This window comes from Exophiala xenobiotica, assembly GCF_000835505.1.
Source record: "Exophiala xenobiotica strain CBS 118157 unplaced genomic scaffold supercont1.4, whole genome shotgun sequence".
Taxonomy (NCBI): Eukaryota; Fungi; Ascomycota; class Eurotiomycetes; order Chaetothyriales; family Herpotrichiellaceae; genus Exophiala; species Exophiala xenobiotica.
The window spans coordinates 164,345-185,059 of record NW_013562491.1 but is presented as its reverse complement, the minus strand read 5'-3'; the positions used below and the strand labels follow the sequence as shown (position 1 = coordinate 185,059).

Here is a 20,715-nt window from a genome sequence, read left to right as displayed (position 1 = left end):
ATGTACGCCCGGGTGAGGTTGTCACAGGGGTGCTAGGATACAAACGGAGAACGCTACGAGGAGTATTTGGCTTTGAGCTTTGAGGATTCACAGCATTGTACACGTGGATGCGATACGAAAACAGTTGCGTGGATTTACGCGTGGCGGTGGGTGATGGTGATGATGAAGAGGAGGAGGAGGAGGAGCTGGATCCGCCCAGGTTCAGGGCAGATATATTCATGCTCAGTAGGCTTCTTCATGATGATGGTGATGGGATTTCAGGCGCTGACATGGTTCATTGCTCAATCTAGATACTAACTACGGTAGTTCTCCCTGGGGCCAGGTACGTGAGGCAGGATATGCAATTCACCGTCTTATATGTGTCATTCAGCCAAACAGAAATCCGTACTCGATGCCCCGTGGGTATATCTCGGTCCATGGCACAGTTATACAAGTTGCTTTCGTACCCTCAACATCAGATTCGTGCAAGGTGCCATCTCGTAGCTCGCTAGCAGTCACTTCACGATCATTCCTTGACCAAACGCCACTCATGAACTCCAACGCCGAATCGAAGATCCAAATGCCAGTCCTATCCTTCCAGCGCTCGCAGTAGTCGACAGCGATCTTGCGGTACTGCGAGTTGGAAGCTGGTACTTCTACTGAAGCAAGTATTATTGGCATCAAGCATTGCTTCTGGAAATTGCTGTCCGGAGGTAGGTCAGCTACGATGCGGAGGATTTCGAGAGCAAGGTCGTGCGGGTCGTGTAAGGATTTTGCTGCGAGGCCAACGACTGGCAGAGATGGCTTTACGTCGTTCTCAAGGGCATACCTCGCGGACTCCTCGCCGGAGATGAGAGGAACCAGCACACGTCGGCAGTAAAGCAGCAGTCCCAGCTTCCACACGCGTGCCATGGCGGCGAGCTGCCTGTGGTCATGATTGCTGACCGTCGCATCCAAAATCTTCGCCTCGAATGCTGAGATCATTTCGGCTGACAACTCTTCAGGATGCGAGGCTGCTATTGCAAGGTCGTACATGTCAAGAAACATACCATCAGGGAGACCATTGAGACCAAGCATGCTCCATTCACTCTCGCTTTGCCACAGCATGAGAGTTTCGATGTATCGTCTTGGAAAGATGGGTGGACACCGCGACAGCATCGCCCTAGCCACGTCATACCAGAGTAACATGGCGATCTGACTTCGGAGATTCTGACGCGATTCTGCAAGTCGGATGCCGCCGCTGGACTCGAGGATATGCAGAGCTCCACGCAAATGGATGGTCCAATTCGAAAGACCAGTCTCCGCATAGTCAAGTGCTATGAGTAAAAGAGAAGTTGAGATGCCTGATTCAATAGAAAGGTCATTGAGATGAGCGGCGAAGACGGACAGCGCTTTTGCTTTGAGGTTGAGAACGGCTAGTCCCTCGGCCTTGTTGGCAAGGTGTGCTTGTTGACGCTGAGCAAGTGCGATCGCCGCATAGCGTACACAGGGAATATCATCGTGAATTTGCGGTAGGGCCGCTTGCCATGGATTGACGGGGACATCCCAGGTCAGAGTCGTCTTTGAGAAGCGGGAGTGGTAGAAGGCCAAAGCGTCCTCGATCGGAGGCCTTTCAATCCGAGGTGACAGAGAGAGAATGACCTCTTGGGGCTCGTATACGGATGGAGGCGTCGCACTCTTTGCTTGAGAGCATGGTGAATAGGGAGATGTTGGAGAGATAGAGTCCCAATTAGAGGAGATTGACGACCGCGCGGAGCGATCACCCTGGCTGAGGTTCGAAACGCTCGACTTTGAATTCTTCCTTGCCTTCTTCCTCGTTCGCTCGGCTGGCCGAGTCTCGTCGACGAAGACGAATGTGGGTGGCTGGGGCAATTGGGCGATGGAATTCTCATCTGGTAGCGATTTCTCGGGTGCTCCGGATATTGACTTGGATCGCGATTTCCCCAGTCGAACAGTCCCTCGTTCCCAATTCAGTGCCTGTATGTAGCCGCCACATATACCGCCCTCGTCAAGACAGGCACTACATCTTGGGCGGCGGCGATCGCAGAACCGTTGTTTTTCTGCACAGGTGTGGCAGTCAGCCTTGGCCCAGCCGAGTGAATTGGTTCTTTTGCCTGCCAAATTCTTCCGCCGCGGGGCAGTGGATGTGGGTGGTGACGCGCAAACTGTTACAGACATTGACGCTGACACTTGAGCATTCTTTTGCCACAATTCAAGGCTGGCGATGGAACGAGAATGGTGAGATGAGGGATCGTTCAACACTGTTCAAGGCGTTGTTTGATAAGAAGACCCCTCATTCCTCTTATCTTTCAAGATCACGTGGGCAGAGCCTTATCACGAACCAATCAGCTCTGCGGAAATTTAAGATCTCCGATTGGCTGACACTTTCAAGGCACTCCTCAACTTCACTGACAACACGTCGACTTGCCGTTCCGTCGCTTCTTGCCTGCAAATGTCCAAGAAAGGTCGGAACATGCGTACGATACGCGAACGAAAGAGCTCACTTGCTCTCGATGTGATGCACAACCTCGGGTCAATTGATGGTAAGGAACGAATTCGAGGGCTCGAGCAGTCACTTTCGTCATTGGACTTCATCACCCAACTTACAGATCAACGTGTGATATACTGCGATATACTGCGTGAGTCTTCCACATGTTATTGTCTGTCTTCCAGCCGGGCTAAAGATTTGTGTCCCCAAAGAAGGAATCACTACTGCCGCCCCATCGCCTTCTCCACCGCTTCTAACGCAGCCATAACCTTTTCGTCCATCTGTCTTCTCCCGACGATGCAAAGGCTGACAGGCGCTCCAACCCACTTCTCCGCGTCATATAGGTCATGATTGTATTTGTCCTGGTCATTCATCGGGGTGTACCCTTCTTCCTTTTTGTCCTCTTCGACGTCGACAAAAGTCACTGGGAAAACAACAGCGGGATAATCCAGCAAGTTCCACTGGCTTGTGTAAGGCCAATAGCGAGCAGTATCGTGGAGAGGCGCTGCTCCAGGCGTTACTGGTGCCACGATAACGTCCACTTCCTGGCCGGAGTCAGCTGTTTTGTTCCAGTGTTCGGCATATTCTTCACGGTACGCGTCTCGCTCACAGCAGAGCTCCCAATACTCGTGCATGTCGAGCTTTTTGACTTGGGGCTGCTCCTCGGTGATGAACTTGGTGAGAGGAAGAATAGGTTCCCCGGCTTCCTTGATTGGAGCTAAGGTGTCTTCTCCACCGTCAGGAAAGTACAGACGCGATACAATATCCCAAGCTCTGTCGTGTTGATACGGTTCCCAGTCAACAACCTCCATACCAGCCGCTTTGCAAGCATCGGCGACGATCTTCAAGCCCCTTAAGGTGGGCGGGTGCGGCTTGACCACACCATCAGACCATTCGATGGCTATCTTCAGGGGCTTTGTAAACGTCACGGGGGTCCAAGGCTTGACGGTGAGCCAAGGATCGTGCCGCCACGGCTCGTTGTCCAGGATGATTTTCATGAAGAGGTTGATCGTTTCTCGAGACTGAGTGAGAGGACCGTATGTCGCCATGACAGAATCTCTACCCTTGTTGGTAGCTTTCATACCCTGTAGCGAGAGGCGTCTGGAGGTCGGTTTGAAGCCGTATATTCCATTATCGCTTGCTGGAGCCCGCACGGAGCCGCCGATATCGCCACCAAGTCCCTTGCATCCAGTTAGCTTTCAGCTGCTCAGATGCGACGGTCGTTACATACCCAGACACTTCCTCTGAAGCCTACCAGAGAGCCTTCTCCGCCACTGCTTCCACCGCAGGTCAAATTGCGATTCCAGGGGTTGACCGTTCGACCATATATGTTGTTGTTGCACTCCAGAGCCATGAGTGTTTGCGGACCCGTGGTGCGAACATAGTAAACACATCCAGCATTGTACAGGTAATCATTCAGTGAACTTGCCAAGGACTCCGTGCCAATCCAAGCAACATACGACGCGTGGCACGTTTTGCCTTTCAATCCGTGGTGCTCTTTCACCTATGCAAATCAGCGCAAGCCCTTGGGAGCTGGCTAAGCCGAGCGTAGTGCGATCCTCGGCCACCGACGTGAAAGGCACTGACCGAGATGGGAAGTCCATGGAGGGGACCGATGGGCTCGGAAAGAGAGTCAAGATATTTCGCTCGCTCAAGTGCCTCATCCCACATCAATTCCGTCACGCAGTTGACCTGAAATACTATTCAGTCCAAGCCTCTTTGAGGTAGCCAAAGTTGCGAACGTACAGCATATTGCGCCAGAGCTGCCCTGCGCAAGAAAGCCCGGGTCAATTCCTCCGAGGTGACTTTCTTGGTCCGCAGCATTTCAAGAAGCTCAATGGCATCATGTTTCTGGGTAAGTTCATATTCTCTGGCCGTGAGATACTTCTTTGGCAGCTCTTGAGACGACAGCGGCAGTGGATCGGGGAGAGGGTCAAAGGGAGGATCAACTTTGCTCAGAGTGTGGTCGCGAAAATCCCGCGCACTCTTTGCGCGTTCTTCCCAGAGAGCAAGAACCATTCTGAATAGCAGGATACAATTACGTCAAAGGCTAGGGTATCTAATCGGCCCTGTATCCAATCTTGCCTGACTCGTCCTCTTCGGCGGATGGTGGAAGACTTTAAGGAACTCAAAGGCTCGTCGTGACTTGGCTGAAGACTATCGCTGTCAACGGCCGGATCATCAAGTCGAGGAGCCATCGGAACTATTATCGCGGTCTTAAGGCTCGGCGTTGGCAACTTCCTGATAGGCGTCTCTCTCATAACATGCGAGTGGGAGGAAGCCTTGAAAGCGGAGTATTGCGTTCCGGCGTATGTCCTGTTCGGTCTTTTTGATATCTTATCACAACGCAGCAACGCATATGCCAGGAACTCAGATAAGGATCATCAGGCTTACAAGCATGGCATATGCATCTCCAGCGTCGATCAAAACCTGGCAGCTTCATTAGGAAAGAGAGATGCATGGTGTGGTGTTGATCTCCTAGCGCCCTTCGTCTCAACCAGATTGGCAGCCTGCGATGATTGGCGGCTGATCCTCCTCACACCTTGTACCCCGGTACTCACTATCGACAGCAGGGAAGCCACGGCGATAGAAGCACTGAAGTCTCTCTCCGCATGACGGAACTCGGAACTCGACCACGTTATCACAACAACTTGTCTGGGCGTCCAAACAATTGACTCCGGCCCACAAAAAGGGATGATAACAGCGACCTTCACCTATCGTGATTGGTCCAGCTTGGACTGTACCCTTGATGGCTTCGTCAAGGTGATTAGCCTACTACAGCGGCAATGAGCGCAGCCTCGGTCAATATCGCTACGACACTACAGGTCGTCTTATGCCTGTTGCAGGGCAAGACGGAAGCCATATATAATGGTGGCTATCATTGCTCTTGTCTTGGAGGCTGGCTACTGTCCGTCTTGCCCGCAGAGGTATAGAAGCATTTAAGTTCCGGACTCAGTGTTGACAAGCATCAAATAATTGCAGTTATGAAGTTCATGGAGCCTTCCTTGGGAAAAGGTCGATTCCGCCTGAATCGACCTATCAATCAGAATTTTGTCGTTGGAGCGTCAGTCTTGCCCTGGAATTGTGCTCTTGAGAATACTGACGCAGGTATCTAGCATTTTGTTTTGTCTGCCAGGTATCTATCTTGCCTTGACAGGTCTTGGTGCTGGTGGAGGACGCCCGAGCTCTCAGACGGTCGCCTCGACCACGAATGCGGTGCTGTATGGGCTCTTCTGCCTCTTCGGTTGGATTGGTGGAGCCATCCTGAACATCTTCAAGCCCAAAGTTACCATGATGTTCGGTGCAATTGGATATCCACTCTACGTGGGAGGTCTTTGGTACTTTGATCGTCAGGGCAACAGTTGGTTCCCGTACCTTGGTGGCGCAATCTTGGGTGTAACAGCAGGTTGTCTGTGGACTGCTTGCGGTTTCATTCAGTTTGCGTATGCCCAAGAGGACGAGAAAGCTTTGGTAAGCTTAGCATGGAAGGTACCTCGTGGTGCTGAAACTGACTGTACTGTACTCTAGTTCATCACCTGGCAATGGGTCTTTACTTCCTTCGGAGGCACTATCGGCAGCCTGATCGCTTTTGGCGTCAACTTCCACCAGACCGAGTCGACAGGAGTGTCGAACGCGGTCTATGCTGTCTTGTACGTTGCTCGTGCTCTCTGTGGTTGCTTGAATCTTAGCTAACATCCAAATAGTATCGTCATCATGTGCATGGCGATTCTCATTGCTTTCTTCTTCATCATCGACCCCAAAAAGGTCGTTCGAGACGATGGAACGCACATCGCCATCTTCCAAGATCCTAACGTCATGGAGGAAGTCCGCGGTATCATCAGACTCTTTACAGATTGGCGGATTCTAATGCTCATCCCGGGCATATTTGTGGCCGAGATGAACTTGGTGAGTGCTGCGAGTTCAAAGTTCCAATTGACAGATCTGATTGCCTATAGGCGCTGCTTTCTAGCATCAACGCCTACTATTTCAACTTGAGGACTCGATCACTGAACAACGTTCTCTTCCAATTCATCATGATGCCTTGCCCGCTCATGTTGGCCTTTGTGATGGATACAAATCGTATCAAGTCTCGACGTGTGCGTGGAATGGTGGGAACATGCATAATGGGCGCTCTCTGCCTTGCCACAAATGCCGGCCTGGCCGCATGGATTGTCAAGAACGATGTGAACAGGCAAAAGAACACGCCTCCCGGCATTGACTGGAGTGATAGTGCCTTTGGCGCCGGATTTGCCCTGTATCTCCTTGAAGGTATGTGCCTGATGAGATATTCTGAGATCTAGTGGCTCCTAGAATTTTGCTGATGACCGTGATCAGGTATCATTTACGCTACCTATCAGATCTGCGTTCAATGGACTTTGGGAGCCATGTCCAATGACCCTCAAATTTGCTCAAGACTCAGCGGGTAAGTATATAACGCTGCTTACTCAGTTCTTGTTTTTCCTCTCCGAGATGAGACTGACAACATCACACAGGCTCTTCAAAGGCACAACGGCTCTTGGAATGTGCATTTCGTTTGTACTTGACTCCAAGAACGTGTCTTACCTCGACCAGTTGATTGTGCAATTCACATTGTATGCCGTGGGTCTTGGGTTCTTGCTCAGCATCATCTGGACACAAGTCAAGCCGACAAACTACTTCTTGGAAGAGAACGTCATCGTCCCTCACAAGTGGGAAGACAAGGCCAGAATTGAGGGACTCGTTGGAGAAGAGCAGATTGAAAAGGAGCACGAGAAGGAAATGATTGCCGAGAAAGCTGTGTCCGTTGCCGGCAAGGGCTCGATGGAGGTGAAGGAGAGCGGCCGCCGTGCTTCAGGCGCTTCGAAAGCTTGAAGGAAGGTTTAATCGATTAGGTGTTTAATGAAGGTGGCGAGATCTCGCCGTGTGAGTCCGCTGTGACTGGGCAGGACATGAAGGGAAGAGGTTGCAGTGGCTCTGGGGATGAAGGCGGACAGGCGCACTGGTGTGATTGACACAGAGTGAGATACGACTTGAACAAAGACTTGATGATCTACTGCTGCACTGGCAGAAGTTTCTCGGCGTGATGACCCCAAGATACAGTATCTGTCTGCTGAACCGTATCGCTGTGTCCCGAACTTGCTCAGGCAGCCAGCTTGTAGGCCTTGGGTCGACAGCCAACCAGGCCGCGATGTCGAGGATTTCCAGCAATTCACTAGATGGAACGACCAGTCAGACCTTCAATTTGCGCATCTCTCTTTCCCTTTGCGGCCCTCACTGAGCCAAGCCAGCCCAAGACCTTCGCGTCAAGCTCTCTTCAGCCGACAACTGCTCTTCCCCGCATCCTACTCGCTGATAAGCCTCTCTTTCCCAATACAGTCGATTTCGTCGCCTTGCTCGAATCTCCCTATCTCATTTGTCAGGTCAAGAAGCTGTACCTCTGCCGCCCGATGTGGTGCGCCGTTGGCGAAGTTCTACGGCCTGGCCTGTTCCTTGCGAAAGGAGAAGCTTGACACCAATTAGGTAGGAGAGATGTGGTGCCAGAGGGCAGGTTCAGTCGTTGTAACACTCGACAGCTTGGCTGAATCGATGCCTCTTCTATGATACACCTGAACTCGCCTCACATCTGTGCTGCGTTATCATATCAGTTCCGGCCTATCTTTCGTTTTTGTATTCTTCTGCATCCTAGACTTTTCGTGATTTAACATCGAGAAAAATGGCTCCTTCAGCTGTTGAAGTTCCAGTCCCGGTTGCCAAATCAATCGCCACTACAAACAGCGTGAGCACAAGAGAGGAATTGAAATCTCCAGCCTCGCCTTTGCCCGAGGTCAAGACTTTTGACGCGGCGACTGCGACGGTGGATGAGTTGGTGGATGCTCTAAGAGTCGCTGGTGGCTTGGTCATACGGAATGTGCTGAACAAGGACGAGTTAGCAAGTCTCGAGAAGGATATCCGGCCGGAGTTGGAGAAGGATACTGCGTGGGGCGACGGTACGTTCGACGTTGATTGTTATCCCATTGGGACAACGTCTATCCGTGACTTCCAGTGGCTGTGTGCTCCGGGCGGAGTCGCACCGGCGGAGTCGCACCAGCGGTGCCTTGGTATCAAGGGCAGAACGTCAATGATGCTGTCCGAAAAGACTTACGCTGTGCTCTGCCGTCTGGGGAGTGCACGTCGCTGACATGAGCATGATTCTAGGTGACTTCTTCCCAGCAGAGACGCGAAGAGCTTTTGGACTGGTCACCAAGTCGAGGACATTTGCCGACCGTATCTTCGGTCATCCGCTCTGGACAGGAGTGACAGACGCCTTGTTATCGAGCACTTTGAAGCACAACTGGGTATGTGTGCGAAGTCTTGTGGCCGCTGTAGGAGACACTTACCATTACAGATTGGAGACAAGAACGAAGTCTCGGTCTCGACGCCTCAACTGAATAATACCATCGTCTTCAGCATCAACCCGGGCGCGCGTGATCAGGCATTACATCGAGACGACGCCATCCACCACGTATACCACCCGGCAGTGGCAAAGCACGAACTAGGCCGTGATGCAGGAATCGGATTCTTCGTGGCGGGCAGCAGGACTACCAAACGCAATGGGGCGACACGGTTCATCCCAGGTTCACACCTCTGGGATTATGCCGCTGGTCCGCCCCAAGAGTCTCAAACATTCTATGCTGAGCTCCAGCCTGGAGATGGGTTCATGGTCTTGAGCGGCTGTTTCCATGGAGGCAGTGCAAACAAGACAGACCAACCAGATGAGAATGGAGAGATTAAGCTGGAGGAACGCCTGGTGTACAGCACGTTCATGACGAGGGGTTGGCTCCGGCAGGAAGAGAATCAATATCTCATCAACCCGGTCGAGAAGGTGCGGGAGCTGCCGGAGTGGATGCAGGAGAAGATTGGCTATGGTCTTTCGAGGCCGTTCCTGGGATGGATAAATCTCAAAAGTGCGATGGAGTGGTTGCATCCTGAGAGAGGTAGGAGGACTGGTGACCTGTGGTGATAGTTTGAAGCTGATGGTCGCCCACGCACCTGTCTCTAAGGACCATGGTAGAACATCCTTGAGCGTGCCATGATCAATGTAAGCTCACTTGCTTTTCACTTCATCAAAGTACATCAGCTTGCTTCCCTTTCGTCACATCGTCTTCTGGCTTCCCTTCATTCCCTCTTGACGCCTCTCTGTCACTGAGCAGTTCGAACAAAATCCACCTCTATAAAAATATCGTGAGGCAGTCCATGCCTGTCCTGAAGGATTGTCACTAGACATGGAGTCCATAACTGCCTATCGGAGCGCGGTCACAAAAGGTCAAAAGGGAATCATCGCCGCTAAGTAAGCAGGAGTCCCGCTCACTGCTGAGAGCGCACTGACACAATTGCAGTGCTCGCAACAACAAAGCAACAGGACCGCTCACCGTTAGAGTACACACCGCTGTTCGAAACCGCGATCTGGCCAGAGCCATAAGCGCACAAGGTGTGCTCACACTGAGCGGTCTGTCATTAGCAACATGGCGCTTCGCGCAGCAACGAAGCTCGGACGAGGGTGTTGACATGTGGCTCCAAGGCATTTCAGAACAAGGAAAGACACTGGCAACTCTGGCCTTCGTGGACAGGATCCTGACATGTGGCCCGTCTGTAACGACCTCGGCATCGACCTCGACCGGAAACGCTTCAGCAAGCCCGGCACCGAATCTGAATGGAGGCACGATTCAGCTGAAGCCACGCCTGCTGCGCATCAGCCACTCCCGAGACATAGCCCAAGCGAACCATGACCTGCTCGTCAAGTACACCGAAGGTACAGGCATCGCGCCCGAGCTCATTCTGGGTGGTCGCTGCAAGGTCAAGACTCGGTTTAGGTCCGTCCACCCTGAATGCCCGGTTGTCTCCGTGACTCCGGGCATGCTGAAGAGCATGGTCGACAACGAGCAGATGACATTCGACAACCTCAAGTACCTAGTGTTTGATGAGCCTCAGATTCTTCTCCGCGACGACACGGTCAAGCACATCTTCTTCAACAACGACAAATACGACTTGGCCAAGCGTGGCAAGGAAGTTTCACGTCTCTTCTTGACCAGCATCCCGCCGTTGCCTTGCACAAGTGACAGCATTTCTCACATTGTCCCCTTCACGCGGAAATACCACACCGGCAAGAATCCGTTCTACACGTGGTTGGGGGTAGAAGTTCCTCCTCCGGAGTAGTGGTCGTTCGTTGACTGTGGAGTGGGGACAAAATGGTTTCAGCAGTGCATCGGATGGGGGATGAGGGCGAATTGGCTAAGGACTATGGTAGCCTGATGCTCGTATAGCGCACCATTGGTCAGGAGCAGTTGCTGATACCGACGCCCAAGGTGACGCTGCTGGGCCGTCGAAAAGGAGGAGCATCAAAGGCCCGTCACTCGCAAGCTGCGCATGCACATAGACGTTCTTCAAGAAAGGAGGTAAATTCCATATCTTCAATTCGCCCTCCTTAAAGCGCGCATCTGTACATTGCGCATCGCGTCCGCTCGCTAGAAGCCTGGTGTCTTTGACGTCGTGGATCGATAGGAGCGGCTACATCTGCGACACTTGTTTGGGATGGTCAGAAGCTTAGAGGAAAGGGTCATGTAGAAACCTCCGCTCAAAGTTCAAGGATGCGAGTGATGGAGCTCTTGACTGCACGACTCAAGAACCAATCACCTGATTTGAGACATGACTCAGAGTTTTGCTGTTCATGCCGTTGAGTAATCGCCTCACAATCCTTACCTGGCACCTTCGACAGCGACAAAAGGCTACGGTAGGGTATCATATTCCTGAACATACCCCGTACCAGTATCCAGCATCCTCTATCCAATCCAAGACGCGCCTTTGAAATCGAAACGCCGAATATATCCTTCCAAAGAAGTAGATATGTGGTACGCTCCTTTTTCCCTCCCACCCCTCCTCCTCCTAAAAACGCCCCTGGACAAGGCTCGCCTTGACCTCTTCTTAACCTTCTACACTGGAATAGGGCCAGCAAAAATCAATTTCTAAATTTCGAACAGCAAACACATCTTAAACGCCCAAGTATCTATACGGAGTCCATGCTGTACGCTTCTCTTCACTTCACCTTTCCCGAAACGACCCCCAGCCCAGCCCAGCCCAAACCCAAAAACCGGGGGGTGGCCAGGGTCGTCGCCCATCGCCGTCGCCCGCTGACTGACCCGTCCACCGGAATACAGGCAAAAAATGGTTCGACTGTGCAGAGTGCCACGCCGAGCAAGAAACACACCCTTTACTACAGACTTTCGATATGGTACTGTATTCCCTACAAAAGCTTTACCTTCCGCAACTGACCGCCACCATCACCACCACATCCACCAGGCTCTGTTCCGTTGTTGCTCGTTTAAGCATCGCACCCTCCCCTACTGTTTCCTCGTCTCTCTCCTCTACGCATCCGCGGCTGATCATAACTCACTATTGTGTACCCCACAGACGTTCGTATGCAAGAAATGCCGAAAAGCATTCCGAAAGAACACCCAGGATTGGGATGAGAGGTATGTACTCCGTATTGACCATCATCCATGATGGAGATGATCACGACCACGATCCCTGTTGGCCCAACTCAGCCCATCCCAGTCCAGCTATACTGACCCGTCCATTGTGTAGCGACGAGTACTGCCCAAATTGCGACAACCACTTCGTCATAGACGCTTTGACGCCAAAGGCTGCACTGAAAGTCGAGAGTGAGGACACGAGGATGGACGCCAGGTATGTTGGGATCGTTTTTTCAAAGGCGACAGGGTGATTAAGCAACAGTAGGATGCTCAAAGATGAGCGCGTTCGACAGCCCGAGCAACAATCAATATTCGATGTCAAAAATGCCGAGACACGCCTGGTCTGAACCAAAGACGATACGAGGGAGGCTGACTATGCTACACCTTTTTCAATTTTAGGAATTAATGCAAAGGAGCCTGAAGTGCAAACCGACGGCTTGCTGCTGGATGGTTTCCCCTGAGAAGCATTTTGGGGCGGCTTGATGAAATGCATGTCCAGACACGACAGGCAATGGTCACCCTGTTTTGATTCATTTTATCACCTAAACTCCTGGCGCTTATGCAAAGGACGGATCAAGGAGGTCTATTCATCAAGTATCCCCTGATCCTTCACCCTCCGTGACTGGTCTTGTGGGCAGAGTTGATGTACCTGGGCCCGAAGCAGCTGCTCTGCCTGGCTTCTTCTTTGCCTGCTCTTCTTGCTTCTCGGCCTCAATTGTCTTGACGTATTGTTCGATCTGTTCGGAGGGCAGCATTTCAATGGTCTTTCCTGGAGCCATGATTGCAATCTCAATATTCTTCGCTCCGGTTTGGACGACTTCAAGGAGGGATTTGACAGTCAATGAAATAGTCGCTTCCCGATCCATATCGTCTTTGTGATTTCGTTCGAGGAACTCCCGCACGGTCTTGCTCGATCGCCCGATGGCATTGGCTTTCCTGCATCTCAATTAGCATTGCGCAGCCGGAGCTTCAGGGAGTGGCCCACCATGCGGAATAGATGCCCGAGGGCTCTGTTTGGTATAGCTTTGGTTCTTTGTCGCCCTTGTCGAAACCAATTATCAGTGTGCTAATGCCAAAGGGTCTGACACCACCACTCTGAGTGTATCTTTGCTGCACACCAGCAACATATTTCGTGATGTACTCGATTGTGACAGGATCCTCCACTGTGAGTCGGTGTGATTGTGCTTCGAGTCTTGCCTTGTCGATCAGTATCCGAGCATCGGCATTGAGGCCAGCGAAAGCCAGGCAGACGTGTGTGTCGATAAGTCCGATTTTCGAAGGTGTAATTCGGGTGTCTTGAAGCTTCATTGCAGATCTCTTTTCACATCCTAGTACGACGATGTCCTTTCCCTTGACACCAACTGCGCATGTTCCTCTCTTGACTGCTTCGAGGGCATATTCGACCTGGAAGACGTGGCCATCCGGACTACCTGGGTCAGCATGGGCTGGTGCAATAGAGCGGGTGTGTTACCTGAAGACTGCGACAGTTAGCGATGACCGACATCTGCTGGATGATTGACTTACCGGAAAGCGCGCGATCGTAGCCTGAAGCCATCTTTCACAAGGTAGCCTCACAAGTAGCTGATTGAAATGGACAAAACGGTAGAGGCTTAGGTGATGTGCTGCGAAAGAGTTGAGGTAGAATACAGGACTCTTGCGCAAGGTCCAAAGTATTGGAGATGCTCTTGCCAGTTACTTACCAAGGTAGTACGCGAGTGAGCCGCCTTGCCGCGTCCCCAGCCGTTGCCTTGGACCTGCCAAGCTCAATAAAATATTCGTCAGACATGTCAGACCGGAACAGTCTGCTCCCACATCTCACCTCCTCTCATGCTATTCGTATCACTGGGCACTACGGAGCACGAAATATCATCTTAACAGCTTGCTAATCTGCGGCCATGAGCTCGTATAGCTGCAAAACGTCTCTGATCCGGCAGTCTACTTCTACAATCAATAAGCCTTGTTCACCAGTACAAGGCCACTCCTTCCCAATTTGCCGCCTGTATCATTTTCGAAAACCAACTCAACGTGCCCCTCGTCGTTCACCTTGACACTGACAGGCTCACGGAATGTCTTCAAGGTTTCCAGTCCCACACCAGCATGAGGCCCTAGATGGTCCGGCTTTCGACTCATCAAGCCCAGCATCAGCAATTCGCTAATACTGTCCCAGTTGTTCCCCGAGTAGCCTGTGAGGAGAAGTACAAACACGTGCGCCACCACGAAAACGCAGAATATCCCGAGCACTGCAAGCGAGAGCTGTACCGTGATGTCCTTAGCATTGTAACCGTACCCCTGCTTCAATTGGGAGACGGCCTGATAGGTGAGGGAAGCGGGGTTTGATAACGCATTGTTGTCGTCAATGTCTATCGAGATGGCCGAGTACCGAGTCCAAGCATGGATTTGGTCCAGGTATGTGTGCACAGCCTCGGTGTTGGGATCGACCTTGTCCCGTTCGAGAACAAGACTAGAGTACTCGACGTAGTCGTAATCCGCGTTCGAAAGTGCCAACGCGAAGATTTGTTTTGGGGAAACCTGGTTGTTCAGGAAGTCGAGAGCAGTCTGAGATGCTAAGATGGTAGATCGAACATGATCTGTGTACGACCTGGGGAAGTTGATTTTCTGAGCTTGCGGAATTTCGCCGTCGTAGTGCGTCTCTAGGACGTACTTGACCTGATTGTAGCTGTCGGCCGCGGACACATTGAGCGTGACATTGGTCCAGGTTGCATCGATAATGCAAGCGGAAGCTGTCGCAACGTAGCTTCGGTCAAGAGGTGCAGTCGTGCCAAGCACCATGAGAGTCGAACTTCGCGAAGGAGCAGATGGAGCCAGATTAGTGAAGAATAAGATCGTGGCATTGTCCGTGACATTCCCAAGAGTTTCACCCCATGTGACGAGTTGGTTCACTTGTGCATCAGAGCTAGGAAAAGATAGGTAAGTCTTGTTATGTTCCATGTCGTACAGATAGTTTCCGTCACAAGCGCCCTGAACGAGAGCTTGATAGGTCTGCACTGTCAGAACATTGGACGGCGAACCTGAGTCCTTTACCAGGTTTGCAGCTTGCTGACGCAAAACATACGCCATGTCGCGCGAAGGAATTGTCGCTGTAGACCAGGGCAGGCCAAGGTTAGCTGGCGTTCCGAATAGTCGTATGCCCTTTGCGTCAAGCAGCTGGTGTGGCCCTGGGCCATAGAATTCACTCATTTGCGTGATGCCTTGCTCGAAAGCGGCGCCATCGTCTCTGCAATCAGCGGCGTTAGCGACCAAAATCTTGAGAGAGGTTCAGGGCTCCCTTACAGGTAGCTGGCGGTGTCAGGAAAGAGGTCGTCGTGAGGATTCAAGATATTTAGGTATTGGCTGTTGGAATGAGTGATTTGACGGGGGACAATTGCGACTGCCCCTGAGGGGCCCACCAGAGCAGCGAGCAAGACTGTAGCAAATATCAAGAGTCCCAAATATGCTTTGCGATAACTGCGCCAGCTCTTCGAGGTCAAAGAACCCCAGAACTCCAAAGACCAGAGATATGAGACGTCAGTAGTCCGCAAAGGTGCCACTAATAATCCACCCAGTGGCAGATCTTGATTCCGTACAATTTGCCATCGGATCGCGTATAGCAGAATATCTGCCAATGAAGCCTGCATGAGCAGCTCCAGCAGTTTGGCTGCAAACTGAAAGGCGGTCACCGCTGAGGTTGAAAGGTTGCCGATGAAGAACGTGTTGATATTCAAAATCAGCAGCGTCAAAACACCAGCAAAAGGCACCGCATGAGCCAAAACACTGAAAACTGCGATCCCGCGGTTCTTGTAAATCACAACTTTGGGCTCTTCACTCTGTGCCTTCCATTTCGTCAACTGGGGCAGAATCTGAAGCTTCACTTTTCGCAAAGCAAGTCGAGCAACATGCCCCAGGTTTTGCGGTACTTTCCGGACGGCGGACCAGGTCGATGAGAAGAGGTTCTTGCGGACCATGGCGGTAGCAAAGACCCTTTGTAAGTCCTTCTGGCAATATGTTTGGGCTGAGGGCACTCAGAGGTTATGCATGGCACAAATCCTCATCTCTTACCTCGCTAAAGCTTAATAGCTGCTTCTGTATTGTGAAAGCAGAGAGAACCTTATCATCACCCTGAGATTGAGGGTGTATTGGTTAATACCATCACCTCACCCCCTGCTAGGTAGTACAAGTAGGCAGAGAGATGGCACGCCTAAAGTCTATCGGATGGTGTTCGTTGAGTTTTGCCTCGTTTGCAGGGGGCCGCCCCAAGTACGCTGATGCGGCTGAACATGATCGTCAAAGTAGATGTCCAAGCCACAACATGGCCTCGACCATAAGGGTTTCTGATCATCCCATCCTGTGTCATGAAGCATGGCCACGTTAGACGTTTGGACTAAGTTGTAAATTGCTTGAAGGGCCCAACGCCCAAGCCTTGGAACTGCGTTAGAGCTCTGGTGCTTCACCCGAACCATTACTATCGTGCAAGAACTCTTTGACTGCAATTCATCCTGAGTGTTGATGATGTTCCGCAGAATCTCGATGGCCGCCGTGTCGGGCCAGTCATGCAGGATATGTCGGAGGAAGAACACGTCGGCTGTTTGTGCCCGCTGCGGTAAAAACAGGTCCCCCGGTTCAAAGTTAACTCGTGACCTGAGGTCGGATGGTAGACCTTCATTGAAGTGCTCTTGTAACTCCGCAAAGTCTCGAACAACGAATTTTAATAAGGGAAACTTCTGGGCCAGGGATATTGACACATGGCCCGATGATCCCCCCAGCTGCTTTCAGGTTAATGAACATTCTCTTACTGCTCGGACAAGGGACTGAGTTGGGGTGACACTGACATCAACGACTCTCGACTCTCCAAGACTCCCCCAGTCGAATCCGTTATGGATATGGACCAATTCATGCCCTCCACGGACTTCCATTGCTTGGGCAAATCGGCGAGTCCGCCAACCTTTTTCTTGCCGACCTTCGTCATCATCCACGACGAACCATTCCCATATGCTCTTTCCTTCTAGGTGAAACCCCAGGGACATCCCTGTTTCTGTCATATCTTCAGTGTCACCGTATTTGGCAATGGCGTCGCCTAGATGGGCTGATGCCACCAGCATTTCCCCTAAGTTATGTCCGATCCAGGCTTGCAATAACGGGTTTTTGATGGGGGCAATCGAAAAGGCGTTATGAGCGACGTGGTCGGGTCGAGGCTCGGTGAAGATGTTCTTCGTCATGGCATGCCGGATTATTCGTCGAAGTTGTCTCTCATTGAGAGGAACTCCGGCCGCAAGATTGTTGTACGAGATGTCGCCGTCAATTGGCACAGCATTGAAGACGCCGAATCGCTCCAGCGCTTGCAGAACAAATAGATCATGCATTACCTGTGCAAGATGAGAAGTCTCGTTGTGATATCCTGGACTTGAGGCACATCTTACCGTCAATGATTGCCACATAATGAAGTCTTGAGGTCCTGTGACAAGCTGTTCAAGTGATAAAGTGGAGGTGAGTAGACTCATCCGCGCTTCTTGCAGCCTACTTTTGTCTGATCCATTTCCCTCTGGGAATTTCACTGGAGAATCCGAGGCGAATGAGGGCTGTGGAAGTCGCCGCTCATTCAGCATATCCGTGATCAGTCTGGCATTCTGAGTAATAGACTCTGCGAGTTCCTGAAGGCTGAGCTGATCAGGAGCCATTGTCATTGCAAAAATGAAGAACGAGGTCTCCGATCCTGTCTATCTGGGGCATTGGACTCGCCACTGGCAGATATACCAGATAACATCTTGGAGACGAGGGGGTGTTCATGTGAACCATAGTTGTCTTTACCGCGCATGAATGGACCTTGATCCGAATACGAGATCTTCGCTTCTACAAAGGGGATCATTGAGTCTTAGCACATTTTGATCGAGATCATTACATCCACAGCTGTCTGGCCCACAGTCGATGTAAGCATCTTGTTTGGTGGAAAAGGGACTCCGTAACTCATTTGGGGTGTCGTTCAGCTTCAGGCCTAGCGATGGAAACCCGAAGCCTACGCCACCTCCAACACACACTATATGCCAAATGGTAGCTTGTGGAGGTACAGACTTACGCAAGCATGGAGTTACCACGTGAAACTAAAGTTGAATCAGTATTTCCCGGAAGGCCTCCTCTGAACGCTCCAGGAGTGCAACGGGTTCGAACGCTGACAAGATCCGTCGAAGACGCAGGCGTCCTGGTCAGACAATGCACCTCCTCTGTCCAAGGATCTGCCACGTAACTCACTGCAGTCACTTCGGGGCATTCGTCTCAATACCATCATATACCGTCGACTTTGGCATCTTATTCCAGGGCGCAAAAGGATTCTTGCTGCTCTTCAAGACACTCCTCAACTCAGGAAAATGTCTCGACAGCACATCTTTCATTCCATTGTTCTGCACCCAGTCCAAGCCTTCTTTGGTGTAGGTGTCAGCATTCCACTGGCCAGCGATGAAGCGGTCACTCTTCAAACGTCGACTTGCCATGAGGATGAAAATGCGGAAGGCAGTGTCGCTGAAACCAAAGCCCGCAGGTATTGGCTCGCTATGAGAGCCGACCAGGGTGTCAACAAGCTCGACATCGCCGTTGTACGCATCCGATAATTCCCTGGCAAGAGCCTTGTTACCACCCGTCAGTTCTTCGAATGTCTTGGGCGCGGACATGCGCAGGAGGCGACGGAACTGGTTATATCGGGGCACACCACGCTCACGATCGCGCAGCAGGTCGACGGTGCCCATATCTCGATGTATGCCATCGGGCGTGGTCAAGTTGCGTAAGAAGTTGGGGTAGTTCGAGTTCGTGATGGCACCCGGGTAATTGATCCCGAACGAGTAAAAAGCATCGGCGAACGAAAGGCCTCTATCCAAAGGTTCTTGTGCATTCTTGAACAGCATCTCTTCCACTGGGACAGTGGACATGTGTGCACCATCTCTGGCATCGAACTACAAAACGTCAGAACGCTGTATCGTGGGGACAGGAATGAAGCTTAGGACGTGTGCTTCAACGAGTTTTTCAAAGGGAGACAGGGGAACATACGAAAGCGATTGCGTCCGGGATCAGGGAATGCATCCTGTATACGGATTCAAACTCTTCAGTCAGTGAGTACGGCACACCGGATTGGTCCACGCCCGAACCGGGAATGCCACTGATGATTTCGCTGGTCTTTGAAATGCGGCCTAGCATCTTGGTAAGTGATTCGCCGACCAGTCCCCACCAGTTTGCATTCATGGCAAGCTTGAGTGTCGGATGAGCCAGTATTGCTGGTGTCCACTCGACAGTATGGATCTTGGCCATGAGAGCGCAATTGACCAGTCTTGCTTTATCGAAGATCTGATCACCTGTCCAAGTGGGATAGGCGCGGCGTAGCATGTCGCAGACCGCATTGTGCTCTAATGCGAATAGAGTATGCAGCATCTCCATTCCTATCCACCAGTTGTTGTTGAATCCTGTGAGCGGGTTCCCGTCTGGGTCACGGGGAAGAAATTGCTCGCGACCATCTTTGGTAAGAGTCAATTTACCATCACTGTGCATGTTGCGAAGGGACTCTGTCATCGCTTCATTAGAGCCGTAAATCTGCGAGCTGTCCCACCATGCAGTGTTTATGTTCTTGTAGCCTGGACATTGTACGTCGGTCTGGCTGAGGACCTCATCCGGTTTGGTACGAGGAAGCTCCATTTTGCCATGTGGCCATTTGTCTCCTTTGGGTAAGGGAATATTGTAATTCTCATCACTCTGTGAGGCATGAGCTCATGTCGAATGTCAACCCTATCTTGATCAGGTTCAACATACACTTTCATGAAAGAACCAATCGTGCGTCTGAAATTGAATCCAAGCTGCAGCAAGCAAGTTCAATGTCGTGGCTGGAACGAAAGATTTCCGTGCCATGAATCGCTCACTCAACTGGACTGAAAGTCAGCTACATTGAGCAAACGCTTGTCGTCAAGACTAACCATTCTTGGGTTTGGATTCCATAACTCGTCCTCGGTCGGCTTGATGGTTAGCCCCCTTGGAAAGTTGCGTCCGAAGCGTTGGCCGGTGCATCCCATGAGTGGCATTTCAGTCGAGTTGAATTTGCCGTCGGAGTTCCGTGCATACTCGAACCGCTGGTCGGTCATGGGGTCCGTGGTATGATTTCCCTGAGCAGCACCAGATGGGTAGCCATCGTGCAAGTTGTACTGACGGAGCTCGACACGTAGTGCGTCTAGGTTCAGTGCACCAACGATGCTGGGCAGTTTGTGCCATGGAATGAGTCTGTTGATGAAGTGGAACAGACTCACCAACAGCCGCTCAGTGAGTCCTGGCTTGTAGCTGGGTTTCATTTCTGTTTCCATGATGATTGCAGAGGCCTGGGACTTGCAAAAAGTATTCTTCTGAACGTGCTAAGGTAGAAGATAATGGGGGACCAGTAGTTAAGAACATCTAATGGTGAATTGCACATGTCCGCCTCCTCTCAGCTACGCCGCCAAAAGATCTGGACAGTAGCATGTTGGACAAGGTGCCTTGCGGCCTGCATGCTTGCCAGGGTGCCGATGTTGATGACTGCTTCAGAAGTCACATGCCAAGCCGCATTCTGCCTATCATGGAAGGCTTATAAGGCTGACTGGTTCGCTTGTGGCAAGGCATTCAGCTGTCATGCAGGCTTCCTTCAGCTCGTCGATTCCTCAGGTTGATCGTCGTTGGCCGGACCTTCGTGTAGCCCGCATTTCAGGGGGTGAAGGATCAGCTCGTGTAACACTTCGTGCTGACAATCAGGCTCGACCGGTGTGGCTG

General features: G+C 51.6%; 10 protein-coding genes across 10 annotated transcripts; 4 read left to right on the top strand and 6 right to left on the bottom strand.

Moving 5' to 3' along the window:
* Window positions 1-255: 255 nt before the first annotated feature.
* Window positions 256-2,227, bottom strand: PV05_06232 (uncharacterized protein). Its single transcript, XM_013458950.1, has one exon. The coding sequence runs from the start codon at window positions 2,155-2,157 to the stop codon at window positions 367-369; it is 1,791 nt and encodes a 596-aa protein (XP_013314404.1). The 5' UTR covers window positions 2,158-2,227; the 3' UTR covers window positions 256-366.
* A 461-nt stretch (window positions 2,228-2,688) lies between these two features.
* Window positions 2,689-4,486, bottom strand: PV05_06231 (uncharacterized protein; the record flags this gene model as incomplete). The annotated part of the gene is made up of 4 exons (XM_013458949.1): window positions 2,689-3,648; window positions 3,699-3,971; window positions 4,055-4,159; window positions 4,214-4,486. 4 exons carry the CDS (start codon window positions 4,484-4,486, stop codon window positions 2,689-2,691), a joined length of 1,611 nt encoding a protein of 536 aa, XP_013314403.1.
* A 253-nt stretch (window positions 4,487-4,739) lies between these two features.
* PV05_06230 (uncharacterized protein) lies at window positions 4,740-7,491 on the top strand. Its single transcript, XM_013458948.1, has 7 exons — window positions 4,740-5,531; window positions 5,584-5,938; window positions 5,996-6,117; window positions 6,172-6,373; window positions 6,424-6,736; window positions 6,803-6,890; window positions 6,961-7,491. The coding sequence occupies exons 1-7, from the start codon at window positions 5,452-5,454 to the stop codon at window positions 7,316-7,318; spliced, it is 1,518 nt and encodes a 505-aa protein (XP_013314402.1). The 5' UTR covers window positions 4,740-5,451; the 3' UTR covers window positions 7,319-7,491.
* Window positions 7,492-8,159: 668 nt separating this feature from the next.
* PV05_06229 (uncharacterized protein) lies at window positions 8,160-9,446 on the top strand (the record flags this gene model as incomplete). The annotated part of the gene is made up of 3 exons (XM_013458947.1): window positions 8,160-8,433; window positions 8,642-8,781; window positions 8,832-9,446. 3 exons carry the CDS (start codon window positions 8,160-8,162, stop codon window positions 9,444-9,446), a joined length of 1,029 nt encoding a protein of 342 aa, XP_013314401.1.
* A 262-nt stretch (window positions 9,447-9,708) lies between these two features.
* Window positions 9,709-10,639, top strand: PV05_06228 (uncharacterized protein; the record flags this gene model as incomplete). Its single annotated transcript, XM_013458946.1, has 2 exons — window positions 9,709-9,773; window positions 9,823-10,639. 2 exons carry the CDS (start codon window positions 9,709-9,711, stop codon window positions 10,637-10,639), a joined length of 882 nt encoding a protein of 293 aa, XP_013314400.1.
* A 550-nt stretch (window positions 10,640-11,189) lies between these two features.
* PV05_06227 (uncharacterized protein) lies at window positions 11,190-12,788 on the top strand. The gene is made up of 6 exons (XM_013458945.1): window positions 11,190-11,331; window positions 11,461-11,504; window positions 11,638-11,711; window positions 11,891-11,952; window positions 12,065-12,166; window positions 12,218-12,788. The coding sequence occupies exons 1-6, from the start codon at window positions 11,327-11,329 to the stop codon at window positions 12,297-12,299; spliced, it is 369 nt and encodes a 122-aa protein (XP_013314399.1). The 5' UTR covers window positions 11,190-11,326; the 3' UTR covers window positions 12,300-12,788.
* Window positions 12,251-13,645, bottom strand: PV05_06226 (proteasome subunit alpha type-4). The gene is made up of 4 exons (XM_013458944.1): window positions 13,477-13,645; window positions 13,424-13,430; window positions 12,938-13,378; window positions 12,251-12,888 (listed from the first exon to the last, which is right to left on the bottom strand). The coding sequence occupies exons 1-4, from the start codon at window positions 13,505-13,507 to the stop codon at window positions 12,543-12,545; spliced, it is 825 nt and encodes a 274-aa protein (XP_013314398.1). The 5' UTR covers window positions 13,508-13,645; the 3' UTR covers window positions 12,251-12,542.
* A 254-nt stretch (window positions 13,646-13,899) lies between these two features.
* On the bottom strand, window positions 13,900-15,914 carry PV05_06225 (uncharacterized protein; the record flags this gene model as incomplete). Its single annotated transcript, XM_013458943.1, has 2 exons — window positions 13,900-15,187; window positions 15,244-15,914. 2 exons carry the CDS (start codon window positions 15,912-15,914, stop codon window positions 13,900-13,902), a joined length of 1,959 nt encoding a protein of 652 aa, XP_013314397.1.
* A 416-nt stretch (window positions 15,915-16,330) lies between these two features.
* Window positions 16,331-17,624, bottom strand: PV05_06224 (uncharacterized protein; the record flags this gene model as incomplete). The annotated part of the gene is made up of 4 exons (XM_013458942.1): window positions 16,331-16,368; window positions 16,427-16,712; window positions 16,779-17,312; window positions 17,367-17,624. 4 exons carry the CDS (start codon window positions 17,622-17,624, stop codon window positions 16,331-16,333), a joined length of 1,116 nt encoding a protein of 371 aa, XP_013314396.1.
* A 573-nt stretch (window positions 17,625-18,197) lies between these two features.
* On the bottom strand, window positions 18,198-20,276 carry PV05_06223 (uncharacterized protein; the record flags this gene model as incomplete). Its single annotated transcript, XM_013458941.1, has 4 exons — window positions 18,198-18,887; window positions 18,982-19,677; window positions 19,735-19,845; window positions 19,896-20,276. 4 exons carry the CDS (start codon window positions 20,274-20,276, stop codon window positions 18,198-18,200), a joined length of 1,878 nt encoding a protein of 625 aa, XP_013314395.1.
* Window positions 20,277-20,715: the final 439 nt, after the last annotated feature.

Excerpts from the sequence above, each read along its gene's own strand:
- PV05_06232 (XM_013458950.1), bottom strand. The coding sequence starts at position 2,157 with ATGTCTGTAACAGTTTGCGCGTCACCACCCACATCCACTGCCCCGCGG.
- PV05_06230 (XM_013458948.1), top strand. The coding sequence starts at position 5,452 with ATGAAGTTCATGGAGCCTTCCTTGGGAAAAGGTCGATTCCGCCTGAAT. Across the intron at positions 5,532-5,583 it reads CAGAATTTTGTCGTTGGAGC|CATTTTGTTTTGTCTGCCAG; the intron begins GTCAGTCTTGCC and ends GCAGGTATCTAG. Across the intron at positions 6,118-6,171 it reads AACGCGGTCTATGCTGTCTT|TATCGTCATCATGTGCATGG; the intron begins GTACGTTGCTCG and ends ACATCCAAATAG.
- PV05_06227 (XM_013458945.1), top strand. Across the intron at positions 11,505-11,637 it reads ATCTATACGGAGTCCATGCT|GCAAAAAATGGTTCGACTGT; the intron begins GTACGCTTCTCT and ends ACCGGAATACAG. Across the intron at positions 12,167-12,217 it reads GACACGAGGATGGACGCCAG|GATGCTCAAAGATGAGCGCG; the intron begins GTATGTTGGGAT and ends AAGCAACAGTAG.
- PV05_06226 (XM_013458944.1), bottom strand. The coding sequence starts at position 13,507 with ATGGCTTCAGGCTACGATCGCGCGCTTTCCG. Across the intron at positions 12,889-12,937 it reads TCGGGCATCTATTCCGCATG|GAAAGCCAATGCCATCGGGC; the intron begins GTGGGCCACTCC and ends ATTGAGATGCAG.